Below are 20,018 nucleotides of genomic sequence, written 5' to 3'. Positions count from 1 at the left end.
AAGCTGAGCCCCTCTTCAGTTTATCCGCCTACAATTTGTATCACAGCCAAACACACAAACCACCTTTGTCTGGATGTGTGTGCATTTGCTTTCAGCTTCACATCTAGTTGTCCTCAACCTGATGGCTTAATGTTCCTGTGTTCCCTCTGCCTTTGAAACAAGCAGAGAAAGGAGCACAGCAAAGTTACATCATGTTTCTCTGCATATAGTATCCTCTGCAAAGCCCTAATTATCCAAGCCAATCCATTCAGTGTATTTTTTCTGCAGCTTTTTTTTTCCATTTTTAAAGTCTCTATGCCTTAATAACCAGCTTCATCATTTAATAATTTTGTATTTTGGCCTTTTCAAACTTCGTCCAGTTTCACTGGTCCTCATTAAAAAAAAAGGACCTTTTTCTTTTTTTTTTGGTATGGCTGTTTACTTGCCAATTCCAGAATATAACGAAATAATTCATCTGACAGTTGGAAATACTGAGTGTTTTACCATACTACTCGTATGTCACAGAATGTGTGACATTGTTGTTAAACACATATTTATCTCAGATTTTAATATGACAACATCACAATACAAGAGTAATGAAACACTATAGACAAAATCTGAGATATCTGAAATATCTGCAGCCCTCATAAAAACTCCGACCTATGCAGCTGTAGATCAAATTATAAATGACTGTCCAGCACAGTATTGTGCAGTGCAGAACTGCACAGATTAAAATGTCATGCAAGTTTTCTGGGGCATGCACAGAAGAGTTCTTCCTGCTGATACAAGACACAGCTTTCAGTACCTACTACCCTTCAGCACCTCCAAAGTCCCACTCCGATATGGTTTGTGATAGGACGCATGTGTTCCTCATAGCCTGTTGGAAGGTCATCCTGTCTGAAGACACCAGCATGGAGAGCACCTTCACTGTTATGACTTTGGGACTCAGATTTCCCTCCGTAAATGCTCTTCTGATCGGTGATAACGTCAGAAAAGCATGACAAAGTTTTCTTCTCAGCCACTAATCACCTCACATAAAGAAATCTGCTGTGTTCAGAAAACCTCTTCACAATAACAAAACAGCAACGACAAAAAACAACAGCTAATCACAGCCAGTCCAGATTCATTGTCCAGGTTACTCCTGAAAATTCAACTATTTAAAAAATGTCACTGTTTGAGAAGCTATAGATTTTTTAATTAGTCAATTGTGATATTCTTTGTTTTCATTAGTTAATGAAATAGTTCTACTGCAGGAGTGCGGCTGTGGGTGGCATGGAAGTGTTTTTGCCCTTCAGCGTTTTGCACATGCACAAAATTTCCGGACCTAAACAATGACAAGCAAGAGGTCCATGGCGTCCTTTGAAAAAGAAAAAAAAAAGCCTGTTTTCTTGATGCCAGAAAATATTTATTTGAAGTTTTCAGTTTGAACTCATGCCTAGTCAAAAGGCAAGGCGTTGGATTTATTTCTTTAGATTTGCATGTTTGTTTATTTTTATATTATGGTAATAGTGAGATTAAATTTATTTGTGATCAAATGTGTTTGTCTTTGTTTCTATTCTGTGTTTGATGGCCACCAAAGAAACTAAAATGTTTCTTAAACATTGTGCTCAGGTTTTTATAAATATGACTTAAGGTTGCTGCTGGCAGCTCATTTACTTTTGCTTTTGTTTTCTTCTTCATTTCTTTGTGTTTGCAGGAAACAGTTGAATATGCCTTCCTCATCATTTTCACTATTGAGACCTTCCTGAAGATTATCGCTTATGGTTTGGTGATGCACCAGAATGCATATGTGAGAAATGGCTGGAACATGCTGGATTTTGTCATTGTGGTTATCGGGTAAGTCCTTATGTCACTGATTGCTCCTTTTAACATTTTGTGCATTTTATTTATGTATCAGGTCCTAAGGGTTCTGTTATTTTTAGTTGGATGTTTTTTCCTTGCTTCAGTTTGACAGTTTACAGTATTTGCGGGAGGAGAAGTTAAAGTTGCTTAAGCCTCTGCTCCGAGTGGCCAACTGCTAATAGAGCCCCTCAAACACCCACAGTATGTGACCCAGAAAAGACAGAGAGAATAAATCAGAGCTTTACCACCATTGGAGTGACTCACCATCTCTCCATTTTTATTCTCCTCTCCAACTCTCCCTCACATCTTTCCCTCTCCTTCACTCAGTCTGCAGCTTGTTGGCATGAATACCACACAGTATAGTTTCTTAAAGCACAGGGAAGCGCACGTTGTTATTTTTTTATTAAAATGCATAAATGAAAGACAAAAAGAAATAAAGATCAGCCAGTTTTGAAAATGACCTGCACAAAATATGGAATATGCAAATTTTCCAAACTGAAATAAGTTTATGGCTGCTTTAGTTTGCTCAAATAATTTTCACTTTGTACACACAGGTATGGAAGCATCAGATGCATGCCTTTAAAGGTTGGATTTTTATCCATGTATTGGTGCAAAGCAGCAGAATGTGACCTTGGCCCTTAATTATCACATTGCTTCCAAAGCAAGTAAACAAGATCCTCAAATTACACAAAAAAAGATGGTTACTAATACATCTTCCTCGTTAATATAATAGTTTCGATGGTTCATGCTGTTAGCTCCCCAAACCTGTCCACACTTATTCCTGTCTCCTGCACACTCTCATCTTATCATCTTTATCACAGCTTTTTACCCCCGCCCTCCTCTTTCTTTCCTGTATCTCTCCTCTAATACGCACAGTCCGATGGGTAGCTGGGTCAGATCTCTGTCTGTGTGCCACATGCGGTGTTGATCTGCCATCCAGTCACATGCAACGAAGGCTGCCTCTGCTACGAAGAGTGACTCTTGCTGCTATAAACCACCAAAATGACAAACTAAGATAATCCAGCTTGTATCTGATGTCAGAGGTGCAGTCCATTTTCTGACAGGGTTTAGTGCATGCGTGTTCAAATGAAACATCTTTAACATTTGATGATTCATGGTTTATAGCAGATAAATGTTTTTGATGGATTATAGATAATGGTCTTTTTCAAATGGTATGAATAGAACTTTCCACTGAAACAATAATGTTTTCAAGTGAAAATCGTTTATGTTGAAATGTCACTGATAAAATCTTAAATGTCAAAAATAAGAAAATAAATTTTCTACAAAGGTTGATCAAGGCATAATATAAAAATATCCATTCTTCTTTTTCTATTTTGTCACTTTGAAATACATAAAGTAGGGTTCTATGTGATAGACAAAAACACAGCTGTGTGTAATTGCCAACAAAAATAATAAAATGTTATACAGTTTTGTGTTTGTGTTTCACCTCATCCTGCTGTACATATTTTGGGGTATGAAACTGAAAATGTTCATTAAAACAGGAAAGATAGAAAACATCAGTTTTATCATCAGGATGTTGCGTTCAGGATGATGTGTTGTGTATTTCTCTGCACAGTTTGGATCTCATCTGATCAGAAAACCTTCTTCCACATGTTTTCTGTCTCCTGATGATTTATGTCAAATTGCAAACTGGATTTCTTATGTTTTTTTTTTCTTTTTGCTATTCTTCCATGAAGGGTAGATTTGTGGAACTCAACATTGATAGTCTTTCTATCAACATTCTCCCACCTTTTAATTTCACCAATGGAAACTTATCTGTTAAACCAACCAATTAGTGTAGTAACATACGTGCTCTTTATGTTACCAGAAAGGCTCAAATATATTTATCATCTAGACTCTAATGGGTTTGAAAACCTTCATAGAAGATGCTTCAACTTCTGAAAGCTTGGTCCCTCTGTGGTTTCATCAATAAACGAAAGCTGTCAATATGTGAGCTTGAGCCGATGTCTTGTGAAACCCCCGCTGGCGGGCGTTTAGTCCAGCAGCTGTGACTCAGTGGAGCATAAGTTGGAGCAGACTGTGCTTAAAGGCCATCAGAACTTCTTCCAGCTCCTATCAGCAGCTTCATTCACTGTTTTAACTGCACAGCTTGGATGTGATAAGACAAAATGATTTCCCCCTCCTGGCTAGGTGAGAAATCTCTGAGCTAGTCTAACAAAGTGTCCTCCTTCATTCTGAAATCTGATTGTACTCTGAGTCCGCAGTAGGAAGCAGTTATTATGTTGAACGTCTTTGCTTTTTTGCTTTTTTGCAGATACACAACTGACACATCTGAACAATTTTAATATTTATTGTGATATAGACTCTAACGATCAATCCAGTGAATAAGGTGCTATTTTAGACATGCTGTCTTGTCTTGTAAGAAACAAAGAAAACTGTTGAGCCAGGAAAACAATGGTGTACAAATCCCATTAGCAAAACTATATAAAAGTGCAAATATGTTGTAATAAACATACATGTCCTTATACAGACATTTTTACAGCTTGCAATCTCTTTTTCATCTTGTAAGAATGCTGTGAAAAAAATGGTGCTCAGTGTACTGTCTGATAAGCATATCGTCTGTCTTATTGAATATTAAAACCTACCTTTATTATTTATACAATCATTTTATTCCTTTATAAAATATTTAAATTGTTTTATTGCCCAGGAGTAATGCTCAATAGGTTCTTTGAAAACAATTACTTCCTGTTTAATAATTCGTAATTACATGATTTCAGTGGCTAGTGTGGAGCTAAGGAGGCCAAATATTCTTCTTCACATTTCTTTAGAAGTGACCTGAATTGTAGCTGAATCTTAATAATCGGTGTCCGATTTTGTTGGCCTCATCAAATAGTGTTTGAACAAAGCTCAAACACAAAAATGCTGCATTTACTGTCCTACAAAAATGATAGAGGGAACTTGTTTTTGGCTGCAGACTCTTCAGTGTTGTCTTGGAATTTTTGACCAAAGATGAGAAGGGAGAAGGAGAAGGTGACGAAGCCAGTAGCCATCCGTCGACGCACGGCCACGGGGGCAAGCCCGGTGGATTTGACGTTAAAGCCCTTCGAGCCTTCCGTGTGCTGCGACCCCTGCGGCTGGTCTCAGGAGTACCCAGTAAGTTTTCTCCAGATACTTTGCATATTTATTTGCGAAACAGTTTAATTTCCTCATTCAGAACAAAACAGAAGGTGAATAAATCCTCATGGCGAGTCCAGATGGTAAACGTTCAGATGCTGTGGACTGTTTACCAAAAACATCTATTCAGTATCTTCATCAACGCTTCAGGGTCAGGTGCTCAGCATGTTAAAGCAAAACAAGATTAATGTTCCTTTATAAAGGTACATGGGTTGTATGAAATGCTCTTGGATATAGTTTACACTTAAACTAGTGTTGCAATGCTCTAAAAATATACTTTTTTTACCTAATGAACATCACAGAGTGCTGAAGGTTTAGTTGTATGAACCATTTGCATAAATGTTTTTCTAATATTCCCCACAGGGCTGAAATTCTTCAACATCTGGTGCTACGTGTGTGAAAATTCAGCAACAAGAAACAAAAACACAAGAGCTCATCTCTTTGCCCATATCTTTATCATATGTTTGTTTTTCATTTTTGCTTAGGTTTACAGGTGGTGTTGAACTCCATCATTAAAGCCATGGTTCCTCTGCTGCACATCGCCCTCCTTGTCTTGTTTGTCATCATCATCTATGCCATTATTGGCCTGGAGCTTTTCATCGGTAAAATGCATGCAACCTGCTATATAGGCGGCACAGGTGAGACCTCTTGGTTTTCTTTTACTCATAAAAGCAAACACAATTTTCAGTCAATGCAGGGTTATGAACAGCTTTTTCTGCCTTCCTTACCAAAAAAAAAAAAAAGGTTCTTTCTACATTTATTTCAGTAACTCCTAATGTCATAGTGACAAACTTAAAGGATTTGCTAAACATACTGTATGTGAAATGTTTTAGGTCGTCCCCAGTTTAATTTTAAAAAGACTGTAGTTGTGACAATTCGACTTGCTTTAATGCATTTTTATGTATTTAATTTTCTTTGTAAGGGAGTTCATACACAGTTCGTTTTGAGTGATCCCTAAGTTTTTTATTTGTTTTTTTTTTTTTTTTTATTTAGTAAATCTAGCATGGCCCTTTGTGTTCTTTTGTAGGTTCGACCTTGCATGTCTCTCATAGATGCAAATTTGGCGAGTCTTTGTCTCAATGTTTAATCATGAAGAGTCAAGTCAAATTAGGCCGGCAATGTCTAGATGTTGTTCTTGCTTCATTTAAACTCCTGCATATGCTGACTTACCAAAATCTTTAAGAATGTATTCAATTTTAAGTACCGTTTAACGTTTTGTACATTTATTAATGATGCTTCTCCTTCACTGGAGTCCGAATAGCAGGACTTTTTAACCTTTCCTTGTTCCCATGTGGAACTGTTTACAGGATTACCAGACAGAAAAACACAGAACAACATGATAGAATATCTTTCTGTAAATCAGAATGATGCTTGTGTTTTCCTGTCTGCATGTGGCCTTCTTACTGCTAAATGTAAACCGAGGCTGGAAATCAAAAGTGAAGATGACTGACTGTGTTTTTCTGCAGATTTGATAGCAGAGGAGGATCCAGCTCCCTGTGCGATCTCAGGGCACGGGCGCCAATGCCCCATCAACGGCACACAGTGCAGAGAAGGCTGGCACGGCCCCAACGGGGGCATCACCAACTTCGACAACTTTCTGTTTGCCATGCTGACAGTGTTTCAGTGCATCACCATGGAGGGCTGGACAGACGTGCTCTACTGGGTGAGTGCTGCTCTGGCCTCACATTTTGATAACCCGCGACTGACACACATGCCTTCAGCTTTGATGCATCCTCAAGCACTGCAATGTGACTGACAGTGTGATGATGAAGGTGATGATCATTTCCTGAGGCATCTTTTATCACTCACATGTGATTGATTGGCTAAATGACTCAACACATTCATCAACCTAATACTACTGATCTGCCACTTTCAATATTCTTATGAGATCTGTTTTAAAAGAGACATATTAAGGTGGATTTTTACAATCTTGCATAATAATTTCTTTTAATTTATTTATGTCGATTACTCTAATTTGTCACAGATATTGAAATATTGATTACTGGAAGTTATGTCTAAATATCTTAGGTAGATAGATTTAAGTTGCCAAATAGATATCTAACAGTTAAATCAATGTAATTGTGGTATCATCCCTATCAATCCTAGACTTCACAGTTGTTTTTATCTCAGGTTTTTAATACCTCCCAAAATTTTTATACCCCTGGACCATTTTTTAAATTTTGCCCTGTAACAATTATAAAGTAAAAGTTTAAAAATGCAGCTCATAACGATGAGTAAAAAATTAAGAATCAATCACCAATCCTTAAATAACAGAATAGCTTCTACAAAAACTGGATTAATGCAACATCTTTTCACAGAAAAAGGGCAAGAGGAGGTTTCTAGAGTTTTTTTCATAATGTTCATTATCTAAATGAAGTGAGATACTATGTTAAATTTGCTTTTAGAAGCAATGCAGCAAAGAAAGCTAGAACAATTAAAATGAGTTTTGTAGTATGTCTCCTTTAGGACAGATGACTTTTTCACCTTGATTCTGTCTTTTCTGCTGATTTTACTCCGTTTTTCCTCTTTTCTCTCTTCTCTTCTTCTCCTTCCATGTTTGCTTCTCCAGATGAACGATGCTATGGGCTTTGAGCTTCCATGGGTTTACTTTGTCAGTCTTGTGATCTTCGGCTCCTTTTTCGTTCTTAACCTGGTTTTGGGTGTGTTGAGCGGGTAAGAGCCTTTTTCTCTTTGAAGACTGGGGCTTTCTGCTCTTTTTGTGAGCTGGAGGTTCTCTGTTTTTTCTTTGTTTCTGTGTCTGTTAACTGGCTGCTCTCGGCTCCTGTAGGTCAACGATGCCATTGGATTTGAAACGCCGTGGATTTACTTTGTCAGCCTGATTATACTGGGCTCCTTTTTCGTGTTAAACCTTGTATTAGGTGTGCTAAGTGGGTAAGACGCAGCGTGTGCGGTGGATTTGGTTTGCAGTGTGGAAAGCATGTATCTCTGTTTGGGATAATAAATCAGTTTACTATTTTTATGGTAAAATTATGATAAAGTAATAGCTGACCTGGAGAATAAAGGTGCATCCCAAAAATGAGACTTATAAACATATGATATGGATTTGTTATATAGAGGCGTGTCACAGTAACACACTTTGCTGATCATATTTTTTGAGCCCATTTTCAAGTCATATACTTGTAATAATGGCATAATAATGCAAGAACTCATTCTCAAAGATCAATACATTTTAAGTTATAATGAACATTTAAACAATGGAATTGGAAAACATATAAAATATCCAAACTAAAGAAAGACAACAACAGAAATTAATTAATTAATTATGAAGTCTATGTAAACAAAATTATCTTTCATAAGGGATAGTTGAGACCAAAATGTTTATCATTCAGTTTCTGGTAAAAAGAGAGAGAAAAGAGAAAAACAATAAATCAAGAAAATGAAAATTATTGAGTATTTTTTAATTTATCATGTGATTCATTGATTTATTGTGTATTGTGACAGGTCTAGTAATATAGTAATACATTTCAAGAAACTTATGGTAATTTTGAACATTACGGGTTATAGCTAATATAAACCAATGTTCAGGTTCTGTAAATCAGTATAAAATGTGTTTTATACAAAAAGGTTGAGCTGCTGTTAATGCACTCGATGCTTTGTTGAGGCTCTTGTTGCATGAATTACTGGATCAATGTGGCATAACATGGAGGCAAGCCCCCTGTGGCTGTGCGGTTGTGTTAGTGGAGCCCAGTTTGCAGAAACCTTCAGCAAGTCAACATGATTAGATCTGCTGTTCCTGAGCTCATCTTATATTTTCTCTATGGGATTTTGTTCAGGCCAGTTTCCTGGGCAGTGAAGCACATTTAGTCAGAATTTGTTTTAACTTCCACCTTTTCCATCACATTTTTCAATCCCACTTAACTTCAAGTTAAATTTATTTGGATAAAGCACAAAAGGAATCCAACAGTAGTTTTCCATGTCATGGCTCATGACTCTTCAAGCACTGAGTCTGGCCACAGCCCACACTTGGTGAATCTGCCACCAAGTATTTGCATGCGCTTTGCTTCACAGTCTTTTTAGTGCTATTGTTATCATTGTTATTTGAATGACTTTATATACCACAGTTTTTCCTTCCACTGAACTTCCCATTGATACACTATGTGACAACACTCTGTAAGCTTCTTCAGCAGGGTCACTTTGTGGGTAATGCTACTCATATAGCATGTCAGTGAATTCACCTGGAGAATTATCATTAATCAACAATCTTGTTTACGATACTATCCATTGGACTTACTTTTCAGGAAGGTGATAGTTTTATTGGTGTTTTTTGTCTGTTTCCATTATCTATAAGCCATAATGCTTAACATTAACAGAAAATAGCATATCAAAATACAACCATGTATTAAGACTACATTATTTCATTTCAGTAATCTAATTACTAAACATTTCAGAAATATTATAATTCACCTTTAATTTCACATCTGTTTTGATTCCAAACTATTCCATCCTATCAATGACAACTGCACTGTGAACATTTTTGCCTTCAGCCTGTCCCAAGCTCAAGTCATCTTCTGAGAGAAAAATTAATCTTGTTCCTCGCCCTTCTCTCCCTCTGCGCTCCTAAGCTCTCTCAAACCCCGGTTTGCTTTCCCGTCGCAACAGCGCCGGGCGGGGTGTTACAGAGGGTTTAGCTCAAGCTGGTTGGCCAGTAGGAAGGGGAGTTTATTTTTCTTTTTTTAGAAATCCATTAAAGTTGACAGAGCTGTCACACCAGGTGGATGAGAAGTTCCTTTAGATGGTTTTATGTTGATGGTATCTGTTTGCTTAAGTTTTCTATTACTTTACATCTAACGTTTTTTACGTCCTGAGCAGCTTTCTCATTGGTTAGGACATTTCTCTTTGCGCCTTGTGCTTTAGTCACCTAAATGTTGTCATTTAGGTCATTAAGTATTTAACTTAGTCATTATAGCAACCTAAATATGTATTTGTCTTAGTATAAACATTTTTCTTCTTTCATAGTTTCACTATTTCATAATTCCTAAAAGCTATTATTTAATGTGAGTGTTGCATGTTTTCATAAAACTGTCTGTCTGTAGAAATTTACCTTTTCTCTATGATTAAGACGATCGCCTCAAGGATACGCCACTGTATCGTTGGACTCTATTTATAGCGCTGTACCGTCTCTGTAAGGTGCGCATCTCCCTCCAGTGGCAAGAGTTCAGAAAAACACAAACTGAAACATTAAACCATGCCGCAAAAAAAAAAACAATAAATCAGATAATTTAATGCCAGAAAACACAGACATTCTTTTGAGTGAAAGAGCCCCTCCTGTTTGCTGTGAACGCTTGCTTTTGCTTGCGTTTGCATTGACTCATGCAGATCTTTGTATGTGTATGTTTGTTTTTGTCTATGATTGCTGCTTCCATATTGCAGAGAGTTCTCTAAGGAGAGAGAGAAAGCTAAAGCTCGAGGAGACTTCCAGAAGCTGCGTGAAAAGCAGCAGCTGGAGGAGGACCTGAAGGGCTACCTGGACTGGATCACTCAGGCTGAAGATATTGACCCTGACAACGAGGACGAGGCTGAGGAGGGGAGCAAGCGAAACCGTAAGCTACCATCCTCTGCTTCCTCTCTGTCACAAGCAGCCATCATTGCTGAACTTGGATTATTCAGGAAAATATTCAGCAGCATTCATTTTTTGTTGGCATGAAAGCTTTGGGCTTCACTTACTGAGTGGCAAATTTCCTGGTGACCAAATGAACTCATTGCGCTACAACCTACAGGCAAATGAGGCTCTTCAAACACAAGATGTGCAAAGAAAAAGCTGAACTCAGGATGTTAGAAAATGACGGCCAGGTAGTATAGGTAGAATAAAATAAATCACATTGTCTTTATTTGCCAAGAATATATAGTTAAATTAAAGGTTACACACACCTGAATATTTTCAGGAATTTAAAAAAAGTGTGTTGCTGTCAGCTCAGTTTCATAATCATTTCAATTATTAAAGAAAAGTGTCCAAAAATACTCTGTAAATATTTTAGGTATTTTCCAGAGCAGTTAACTAAATATAGAAATTAACTGATAGTAATAAAGCAGATAAAGCTGTCTTTGAGTTTTGCTTTGAAGCCCTTTTACATTTCCAGAGCTAATCTTAGGACTTTTTTAGACCAGGGGCTTTTGCTTGGACTAAATCCAAGTCCGACTGGCTGAACTGGTGGTTCAGCCAGTCGTCCGACACTCATGGTAAATCCCGATGGAATATACAATTCCATCGGAGAGATAAAAATCTAACAAATGACTTTAGCAGAAAGGAAAAACTCTCAATCCAGATCTCCTTTCTTTAAGTTCCAAAACATGACGCAGAAGAGGCAACATGGTTTGGCCTCACCTTGTATTTGATAATGGTGATTATAGATTAGTGAATCATTTGCATATTCATACATGATCTCCAACTGCGATTGCCACACCCATTGCTCAGTTTCTCATTCTATATTACTTTTTAAGTTTCACATGCAGCGTTACTCTGAATATTTTCCCAAAAGGCTGATGGTCCACACATTTTTCGCTCAAAAATCCATCTTCATCCAGCTTCACGTGTCAGTCGGGTCTCCATGAGTCCCTGCAGCTACCATGTTCCATGTTGGTCCAGGTCCTCGTCACTTCCAGATGCTTCCTGTGACTAACTGCTCTCCGTTGTTGTTCTTCTGCCCTACTCAGTGTCTGCAGTCCAGTGTGACTCCTGCTGCTTTTGTCATTGTTGGATATTGATATTTTGAATACTGTTGTTGTCCTGTGGTGCTTGTCTGCTCTGACCCATTTTGATAGCAGCCCATTCTCGCCCTCTTCCCCGCCCTCCCCATGTCCCTCTGCTGTGCCGTTGTGTCTGAATGCATGGGGGCTTGCATGCATTGCACATGAAGGGGTGACTCTGGCTGACCTCACCGAGAAGAAGAAAGGAAGGTTTGGGTGGTTCAGCCAGTCGTCCGACACTCATGGTAAATCCTGTGGTTCTCCCTCCAGTGTTCTCAAGCTTAGTGTGTCTGTGTGCGCCCAATCTGTACGTGTCTGTTCTTTTTATCACATTATGTTAATGAATAACCAGTGTTGACATTTAGTAATGGTTTCAGACATGGATTGTCCTATGAAAATGCTGAATTACTCAAAATATCATGTTATCCCTACACAACAAGTGAAAAACAAGTGATCTCTGGTGATCTGCTACCTCACAATATATAAAAATACTTTTTATTCTTATCTTTTTGTTTGTTTTTTTTGTATCTGTTGGCGTAATTAACTTTAAGTTTCTTAAAAAAGCATTTCTTGCACACTAAAGTCAGAGAATATGCTTGAAAACTCATATTTTACATTCTGGACCTTAGCTTTTAGAAAGGGAGAGAGATAGTTTTTCTCCTTTGGATGAGACTCTTATTTTTTAAAATTAACTTTCTTAAATAGGATATTTATACGCAGATACATGCTGTAACACAAGCTGCTAAGATCCAACCTCATAGCCAGATGGCACAAATTGGAATTACATTTTTTAAATGATTATAGTGAAAACCTAAAAGCTTTGAAAAGATGAGTGGCTGATATTACTTTGCACCATATGCTGCAGGCTCAGGCGAAATGCAGTTCCTATTAACCAAAGCATATCGAGATAATTAGGATTTTACCTTGAGGGGACATGTAGCAGCCAGATGTCTTTGAGATAGATAAAACTTTTAAAACCTCTAACCTTGTGCTGCTGATGCTGTAAAGCCAGTTGTATAAATACTAACCTTAAGCACAGCTCCTCATTTTCCATACTGACCACACAGATCGCTTTAAATTTTTGATACTGATTCCAGTTTCCAGTTTTTGAAAAGCTTTGGCCTTGTGATACCTATTCTGACAGATTCTGACTCCTTTCCTGTTTAAGAATTATTATTTTAAGAAATAACATCCTTCTTTTTCAAAATGTTGGCCTTTATCTTAGCTGTGACATTTCCAAAAGACTGACAAGTTTTCCAAATCCAGCATGTTCCATGCAAGACAGAAGGTGAAGCCCTCATGCAGCCTTTCTTCTTATCTGCATAAAGTTTTTCTCTCACACAGCTTGAATGAACCGCAGCTTGTTGACGTGTCAAACAAAATATCCTCTTTCATCTCTGCTTCCTCTGACTTCCTTCAAACTCCTCGCTGGAACTAAAAATAGCTAAATTAGGTCCTTTTTAATTAGTAATATCACTGAAGATTGTAGAGGCTGTTATCAACTTGACCCGATGCATTCACTGATTGGGAATAAAATTGTATTTTTTGAGTTTTCACCAATGTGATACACAGTCAAAACTTTTCAAGATGAAAATTTCCTCTTAAATACTAATAATAGTACTATATTACTTGTAAAATCAGCACAGACTGGTTTACTGTATGTTCGTCAGTGTGTATAGTTTACTACAGGACAGCCTAAAGAATACACCTTCACTTCCATATCCTTTCCCTTAACCTTATATGTCAGCCAATAAATGAGACCGTTTTTGTGATAATAGATCTGTGCACAGTAGCAGCCACTTAACATACTTAACACCGTGTGCCCTAGTTTAAAAGCAGAAGTCTGAATATGGGAAACGGGGCTAAACCCAGATCACGACTCCAGCAGTCAGCAGTGTTTTCAGAGCTGAAAGCTGTCTGAAATCAAAGACAACTTCCCCACATGAGCTCAGCAGAAGCACACTCACCTGAATTTAAGAGCTGAGACATTCTGTCGCCATTGTTTGTCTTTATATCATAGTAAACCAAGTGCAGCAGCATTTCAAAGTCAAGTTATAGGAGCTCTGATCTAGCCTCTTCAATGTCTTCCAGGATATTTTTATTCATTTATTTTTTTAGTATTGGTTGTCCCTGGTAGAGCAGCTGTGTGTTTGCCTGTAACATGCCTGCCTTGCAGCACCTTCAGGATGATACTGATGATGACAGAAACACAGCTGCTCCTTTTAGTCTCTATGGATGCTCTTGTTGCATTGCAGTATAATCAGAGATCTCTGACTGTCTTCTACTTACGCTTCAGCATTGATGGAACGCTTTCCAGATTTTTTTAAAACTTAAAAATTACGTGGATTAAGCATTTTATTTCTGTTTGCAATTTTTGGTGTTGTTTGTATGATTAAAAAAACAAAAACAAACAAGCAGCATGTTATTATACAGTTGCTAATGGTAGTTTTGTGTGCTGCTGCAGCGAGCGTTCCAGCCAGTGAAACAGAGTCTGTGAACACCGAGAATCAGAACGGAGAGGATGAAAAGACTCCCTGCTGTGGACCTTTGTGGTCAGTACAGAGCAACTTGCAGCTAGTCCACATTGCTTTAAACCTTTAACTCATAATGGGATTTCACAACTTTTGTCTCTCAGTACTCCTAACAGTTCTGTAAATTCATTTTTGTGTTTTCTTTCAGTCAGAAAATCTCGAAGTCAAAGTTCAGGTCAGTATATCTTTTAGGTGCATCTTCTAGTGCAAAAAGCTTCAGGTATAAGTTACGATCGTATGTGACGACGAGCCTGTTAGCAGCTTTTGCTTTTCTTTACACATAATGAATTGTTTTCCCGGGGATGATAAATTAGCTGCTTTCATAAGGTCAGCATGTACCTTAAAGTATTTTTATAGAAAAGCCTTACTCAGTGTTTTTAGCTCATTTGCTGTTCAGTATGACTTGCAAAATTCTACTCACACAGTCCCCTTGAGGCTTGCGCTGTAGTATCAAGACTGCATTGTGTGTATTTTCTTAACTTAAGTTTTTTTTATCATACCCACTCCTCTTGTAGTCGGCGCTGGCGTCGCTGGAACAGATTCTGCCGCAGGAAGTGCCGTTTGGCTGTGAAGTCAGTTCCTTTTTACTGGCTGGTCATCATCCTGGTGTTCCTCAACACACTCACCATCTCATCAGAGCATTACAACCAGCCTCTGTGGTTAACACAAGTTCAGGGTACGATCTGAGTGCACAAATACGTCTGTCTTCTAACAAGGTCCACATCACAACTTTTTATTTATTGGGGGGGTTTGAGGGTTATTTATGATAATCTGGGTAACCGTTTTCTAAATGCTTTCTCCAAGTCCTACATGGAGCAAAACAGAGCAAATAGTACAAAGTAGAGATGACGGAAAATATATAATAGTGGATGATAAACATGAAAAACAGGGATGAAAAGACTAGGATGAATGGAGGATGAGATAAATATGGATTAGAAATAACAGAGATAATAGGAGAGGAATGAAGTTTGTACGGATGTGGGATTAGAGGGATGAAACAAGATGGTGAAGAGTGATAACAAGAGTAAATAAAACTAGCAAGGAGGGATAAAAGGGATGAGGAAAATAAGGACGAAGGTGTGAAAGAGAGATAAAAGAAGAGACGACAAAGTTAGGGAGAAAGAATGAAAGGGTGGAAGAAAGAAAGGTTGAGATCAAAAGATTGTGATAATCACTGCTAATCTAGTTAGCCCGATAGAACAGCTTGGGTAACAATGATGTGGATATTTCATTTGTCATATCGATCTACATTCAGCTGTGCGCCGGCCGACACTGAACTCCGTCTATTTGTGTTTATGCACATCTTTGATTTGCTTTTTTTGCCTGTTAATTCTTACTCCTTAACATTTGTTTTTTTATCTCACACAAAGCATGTTTTTATGTTTAAGAGCCATCCATATGATACAGAATAACATTTGGTATAATAAGAGAACAAAGAAATATACATATATTTATACTCCAAACACCAATTGCCTAATTTTTGTTGGAAACTTTCTCATTTGATTGTTTATTCTGTTTTTAATCAAGCAAGTTTAAATCCATACTGCAGTTATAAAGTAACACTGAGTTTTCAATGAAAAGATGCTTAAGTATTTTTTCTGATTAAAGTCAAATTAATTAGTTCCATCAAAGGTTGAAATGATGTTTATATTTCTTTCAGATGTGGCGAACAAGGTGCTGCTGGCCCTCTTCACATGTGAAATGTTAGTGAAGATGTACAGTCTGGGACTCCAAGCCTACTTTGTGTCCTTGTTCAACCGCTTTGACTGCTTTGTGGTGTGCGGAGGAATCACCGAAACCATTCTGGTCGAGCTGGAAATCATGTCTCCTCTTGGGATTTCTGTGTTTCGCTGTGTCCGACTCCTGAGGATCTTTAAGGTCACGCGGTGAGTTTATTTTGCTACTCGTGTTTGTCGGCGTGTCTCCCCACTGTGCTGTTTATTTATTCAGGTCATCTCTTGTTTCAATCGGCCCTTTCAGGCACTGGCAGTCTCTGAGTAACCTGGTGGCATCTCTGCTCAACTCCATGAAATCTATTGCTTCCCTGCTGCTGCTCCTCTTCCTATTCATCATCATCTTCTCCCTGCTGGGCATGCAGGTGTTTGGTGGGAAGTTCAACTTTGACGAAACCCAGACGAAGAGAAGCACCTTTGACAACTTTCCCCAAGCCCTCCTCACTGTGTTTCAGGTGTTTTTTTTTATGATTAGACTTTATTTAACCAAAGAAAAGCTTGTTTAGAGTCTTTTTTTTTATTATTATTACCCTCAACAACACAAACATAAATAAGACACAACTTCCAACAGTCAAACTACACAATGTTGGCATTTTAATTCAAATGAAATGACAATTAGATGTTTCAGCCTCCAAGTTATGGAGATCTTTGGGATCTATTCTAGACCATATTCTTCATTTTCCTGTCTTTTAAGTTCCTGACTTTAGATGCAGCACATTTTAAAGCTTTTTTTCCCCCCAGAATTTATAAGAAATTTATTGCTGACAAATGTTCAGGCAGTGGAAAACAAAAGTGAATTAATGTTCAAGTCACACAGGGTTTGAAATATTTCTGAAACCAAAAGTTTGAGTCATTCTTTTATGTTGCTATGTGGTGGCTTGCAAAAGTATTCAGTGCTTTTTCATGTTTCCACATTTGGTGGAAGTACAAATACAAACCTTTTGGTGGAATTTCATAGGATAGATCTGTAAAAAAAAAAAAAGCATTCTGCCTCCTTGAATCTCACTAAGTACCATAATGCATTTAGATCCTGACTGGAGAAGACTGGAACGCTGTCATGTACGATGGGATCCAGGCGTACGGAGGCCCCTCCTCCTCCGGGATGGTCGTGTGTTTTTACTTCATCATTCTCTTCATTTGCGGAAACTGTATCCTGACTCATTCTGACACCCATGTTGCTGCTATTTAATACTGTTTGGTTTCAAGCAAAAATGTGGCTTGTGTAGTCTTTCTTTGTTTTTAAATCTGAGGGTTATTCTTTACTGACCGTTTTGCTTAGATATCCTCCTGAATGTCTTCTTGGCTATCGCTGTGGACAACCTGGCAGATGCAGAATCCCTCAACACAGATGAAGGAGACAAAAAAGAGTGAGGACCTGATCTTCCCATTTCTTTCTACCAAATTTTTGTTTATTATTATTATTATTATTATTATTATTATTATTATTATTATTGGCAAATGTGTGGAAAAAGTACCTACAAAATATTCCTGTAACTTACAGTGACAAAAAGGATGACGACAAAGATGAAAAGGTATTACCACTTTCCGTTCAACCACCAAACAAAAACTAATATACCAATTTATTGTGATACAATTGTTCACATGTTCTGGTATACTTGTATTATTAGGAAGAAGAGGAAGAGGACAACGATGACAACGGGGGAGATGAAGAAGACCCAGAAGTTCCATCAGGTCCTCGACCGGTCATCGCTGACCTGGTAAAGAAGGAAAAGATCATTCCGATCCCAGAGGGAAGTGCCTTCTTCATCTTCAGTAGCACAAACCCGTAAGACACGTTTAAATCATCAGTGAGCCAATGCTCAACCTATAAAACCAAAAAAACAATATTTCCCCCAGCATTGAAGAGTTATAATATATTAAAATCATAAAGCTGCATATAGTATCTTGCTGGTATGTGATTATTAGCTATTCTTCTTTCTTCTAGGGTGCGAGTGTTTTGTCACCAACTCATCAACCACCACATATTCACCAACCTCATCCTGGTGTTCATCATGCTCAGCTCGGTGTCGCTCGCCGCCGAAGATCCGATCCGGAACTTCTCCGCCCGCAACATTGTAAGTCTGCAAAGCTTAAACAAAAAACTACATCCACAACTGAAACACATTTAGCACAGACCAGAAGAAGAAGAAGTAGCTCTTTGGATTAATCACTTGTCAGGTAATAAATGTTGTTTGACACACCTTAGTCTCGTCAAATGACCCCACTCTTGGTTTTTGCATGTTTTAGCTCTCTGAGTGTAAAGCAAATATAGATTAGAGTCCTTGAGATGCCAAAGCTTTTATGTTTTACCTGACAACTTTTTGTATTTTATTTAACCTGCCAATTATTTAATTGTTTTAACATGTGATAAATTGCAAATGTTTTTTGTTTTGTTTTGTTTTGGTTTTTGTTTTTTGTTTTTATAAATAGCTGAAAGAATAGATGTTGGAATTTTGTGGAAAAAAATATTCATTTTGTGTTTATTAACCCAGTGAGAGACAAAATTCTAGTTGACAGTTTAGATTTGGCCAACTTAAAATCATCTTTTTGTATCAAAACTGTAATTTATTGAAGTAAATTTGGCATTTATCTGGCATCATGTGACTGAAGGCGCAGCGAGGAGAAACCTTTTTTGTAGCGGCATTCATAATATTGATACTGCTTTAAAGAAAAAAGAACTGCATTTGAGGACAGAATCACTTGAAATAAAATATGTTATAAGCACACATTTATAAGCACACATATAAATGTGTGCTCCAAAAAGATTAACAGTAAAATAAAATAAATTGGATAGCTCATAATTACCTAAGAACTAATAATATTATATAAAGGTAGTAGGTTGATAAGTTATTCTGTAAAAATTGTCATAAAAAATATTCTTTTAGAAAAATGTGATTGTTGTTTTTAAGGACCAGAATTACTCTGATTATTGCGTTTATGTAGATAATACAACAGTGAAAAATGGGAAATAGTGGAGCTTCTTTTGCGCTGTTTGAGTAGTTATGTTAAAGGCAAGTTTCTTAAGCAACTTTAAACATTTCTGTTTAAGAACTCCCGCATTAAATTAAGCTGCCATGTGGATCAGTTTCTAAATACTTGCTGGGCGACCTGCTCCGATGTTTGTCGTTGTTTTCTCTGTAAGGCTAATTTTTACTGGATTCACAAAGTTAATTGCATTAAATACATGCAGGAGCATGAAGTCGACCAGGTGGATTTATTTGCACCTATTTTTTTGTTGGTGCAAATGACAAAGATCACAAAAAAAAAAATCCAGATGTGAGTTAGAAACAAGACAGAAGAAACACAGTCGTTCTCCGCTGGAGTAGCTGCACTGAAGCGCCTGATGGGACGCTCCACTCGTTCATAAAGTTTGTTATTACCAAAGCATCTGCTTTTGATGCAGTTTACACAAAGTGCATAAATTCACAAACTAATGGCATAAAATATTTAGCAGACATCACTACAAAACATGTGAGATTTGTGACATCTCTGATCACAACAAAACAGCATTAAATGTACTGGTGATATTTTTTAGATAGATTTTTCTTGTCATTAAGTTAAAATATATCCAATCCTTATATTAAAAATCTTTTTTTGTCTTTATTGAAAAGATGCACAAATAAAATGGCTATATATTAAGATATCCTATTGTAGATATTTAGCAAAATGATAAATTGTCTTTTTTCAAAAGGTCATGTAACTTTTTATTATTATTATTATTATTATTATTACTATTATTATTATTATTATTATTTTAGATGGACTGCAGCAAAAACCTCTTAAATGCATGGACAGTGTTCACAAAAGACCCAATCTTAATCTGGAAAATATAGGATAAATAAGTAAGAATAAAAATAGAATGTACTCATATTATTGAGAATATGCAGATCAGTTTTTGATGTTTTAAATCCTGGAATTTAGGATGAACTTTTATACATTTTTGTTTGGATTCAATTACTTGAAATGTACTGTTTCTTTTGTACCAAACTCACACACCCTGTTTAAGAGTCCACAGTGGAGGAGATTTCTCAGAAAAAAGTTTACAAAATGTGAAAAAAGTTACCAGGTCACAGACTTCCTTTTATTCTAACTA

At 37.2% G+C, this 20,018-nt stretch overlaps 1 protein-coding gene across 1 annotated transcript in view; it reads left to right on the top strand.

The window, feature by feature from the left end:
* Positions 1-20,018, top strand: part of cacna1da (calcium channel, voltage-dependent, L type, alpha 1D subunit, a) — a 68,900-nt gene that overhangs the window by 16,374 nt on the left and 32,508 nt on the right. The window contains exons 4-20 of the mRNA XM_055022065.1: positions 1,676-1,815; positions 4,757-4,935; positions 5,442-5,594; positions 6,423-6,619; positions 7,526-7,629; positions 10,348-10,517; positions 11,832-11,906; positions 14,126-14,213; positions 14,341-14,367; positions 14,708-14,868; positions 15,853-16,078; positions 16,173-16,380; positions 16,953-17,073; positions 17,205-17,292; positions 17,427-17,457; positions 17,554-17,711; positions 17,871-18,000. Of these exons, the coding sequence (XP_054878040.1) occupies positions 1,676-1,815; positions 4,757-4,935; positions 5,442-5,594; positions 6,423-6,619; positions 7,526-7,629; positions 10,348-10,517; positions 11,832-11,906; positions 14,126-14,213; positions 14,341-14,367; positions 14,708-14,868; positions 15,853-16,078; positions 16,173-16,380; positions 16,953-17,073; positions 17,205-17,292; positions 17,427-17,457; positions 17,554-17,711; positions 17,871-18,000 (2,256 nt within the window). The remainder of the gene's footprint in view (positions 1-1,675; positions 1,816-4,756; positions 4,936-5,441; positions 5,595-6,422; positions 6,620-7,525; positions 7,630-10,347; positions 10,518-11,831; positions 11,907-14,125; positions 14,214-14,340; positions 14,368-14,707; positions 14,869-15,852; positions 16,079-16,172; positions 16,381-16,952; positions 17,074-17,204; positions 17,293-17,426; positions 17,458-17,553; positions 17,712-17,870; positions 18,001-20,018) is intronic.

The sequence above is a fragment of the Poeciliopsis prolifica genome, unplaced genomic scaffold (genome assembly GCF_027474105.1).
Source record: "Poeciliopsis prolifica strain line A6 unplaced genomic scaffold, Auburn_PproV2 SCAFFOLD003, whole genome shotgun sequence".
NCBI classification, from domain to species: domain Eukaryota; kingdom Metazoa; phylum Chordata; class Actinopteri; order Cyprinodontiformes; family Poeciliidae; genus Poeciliopsis; species Poeciliopsis prolifica.
Note: the sequence above shows the minus strand (reverse complement) of the source record. Positions and strands in the feature narration are given on the sequence as shown.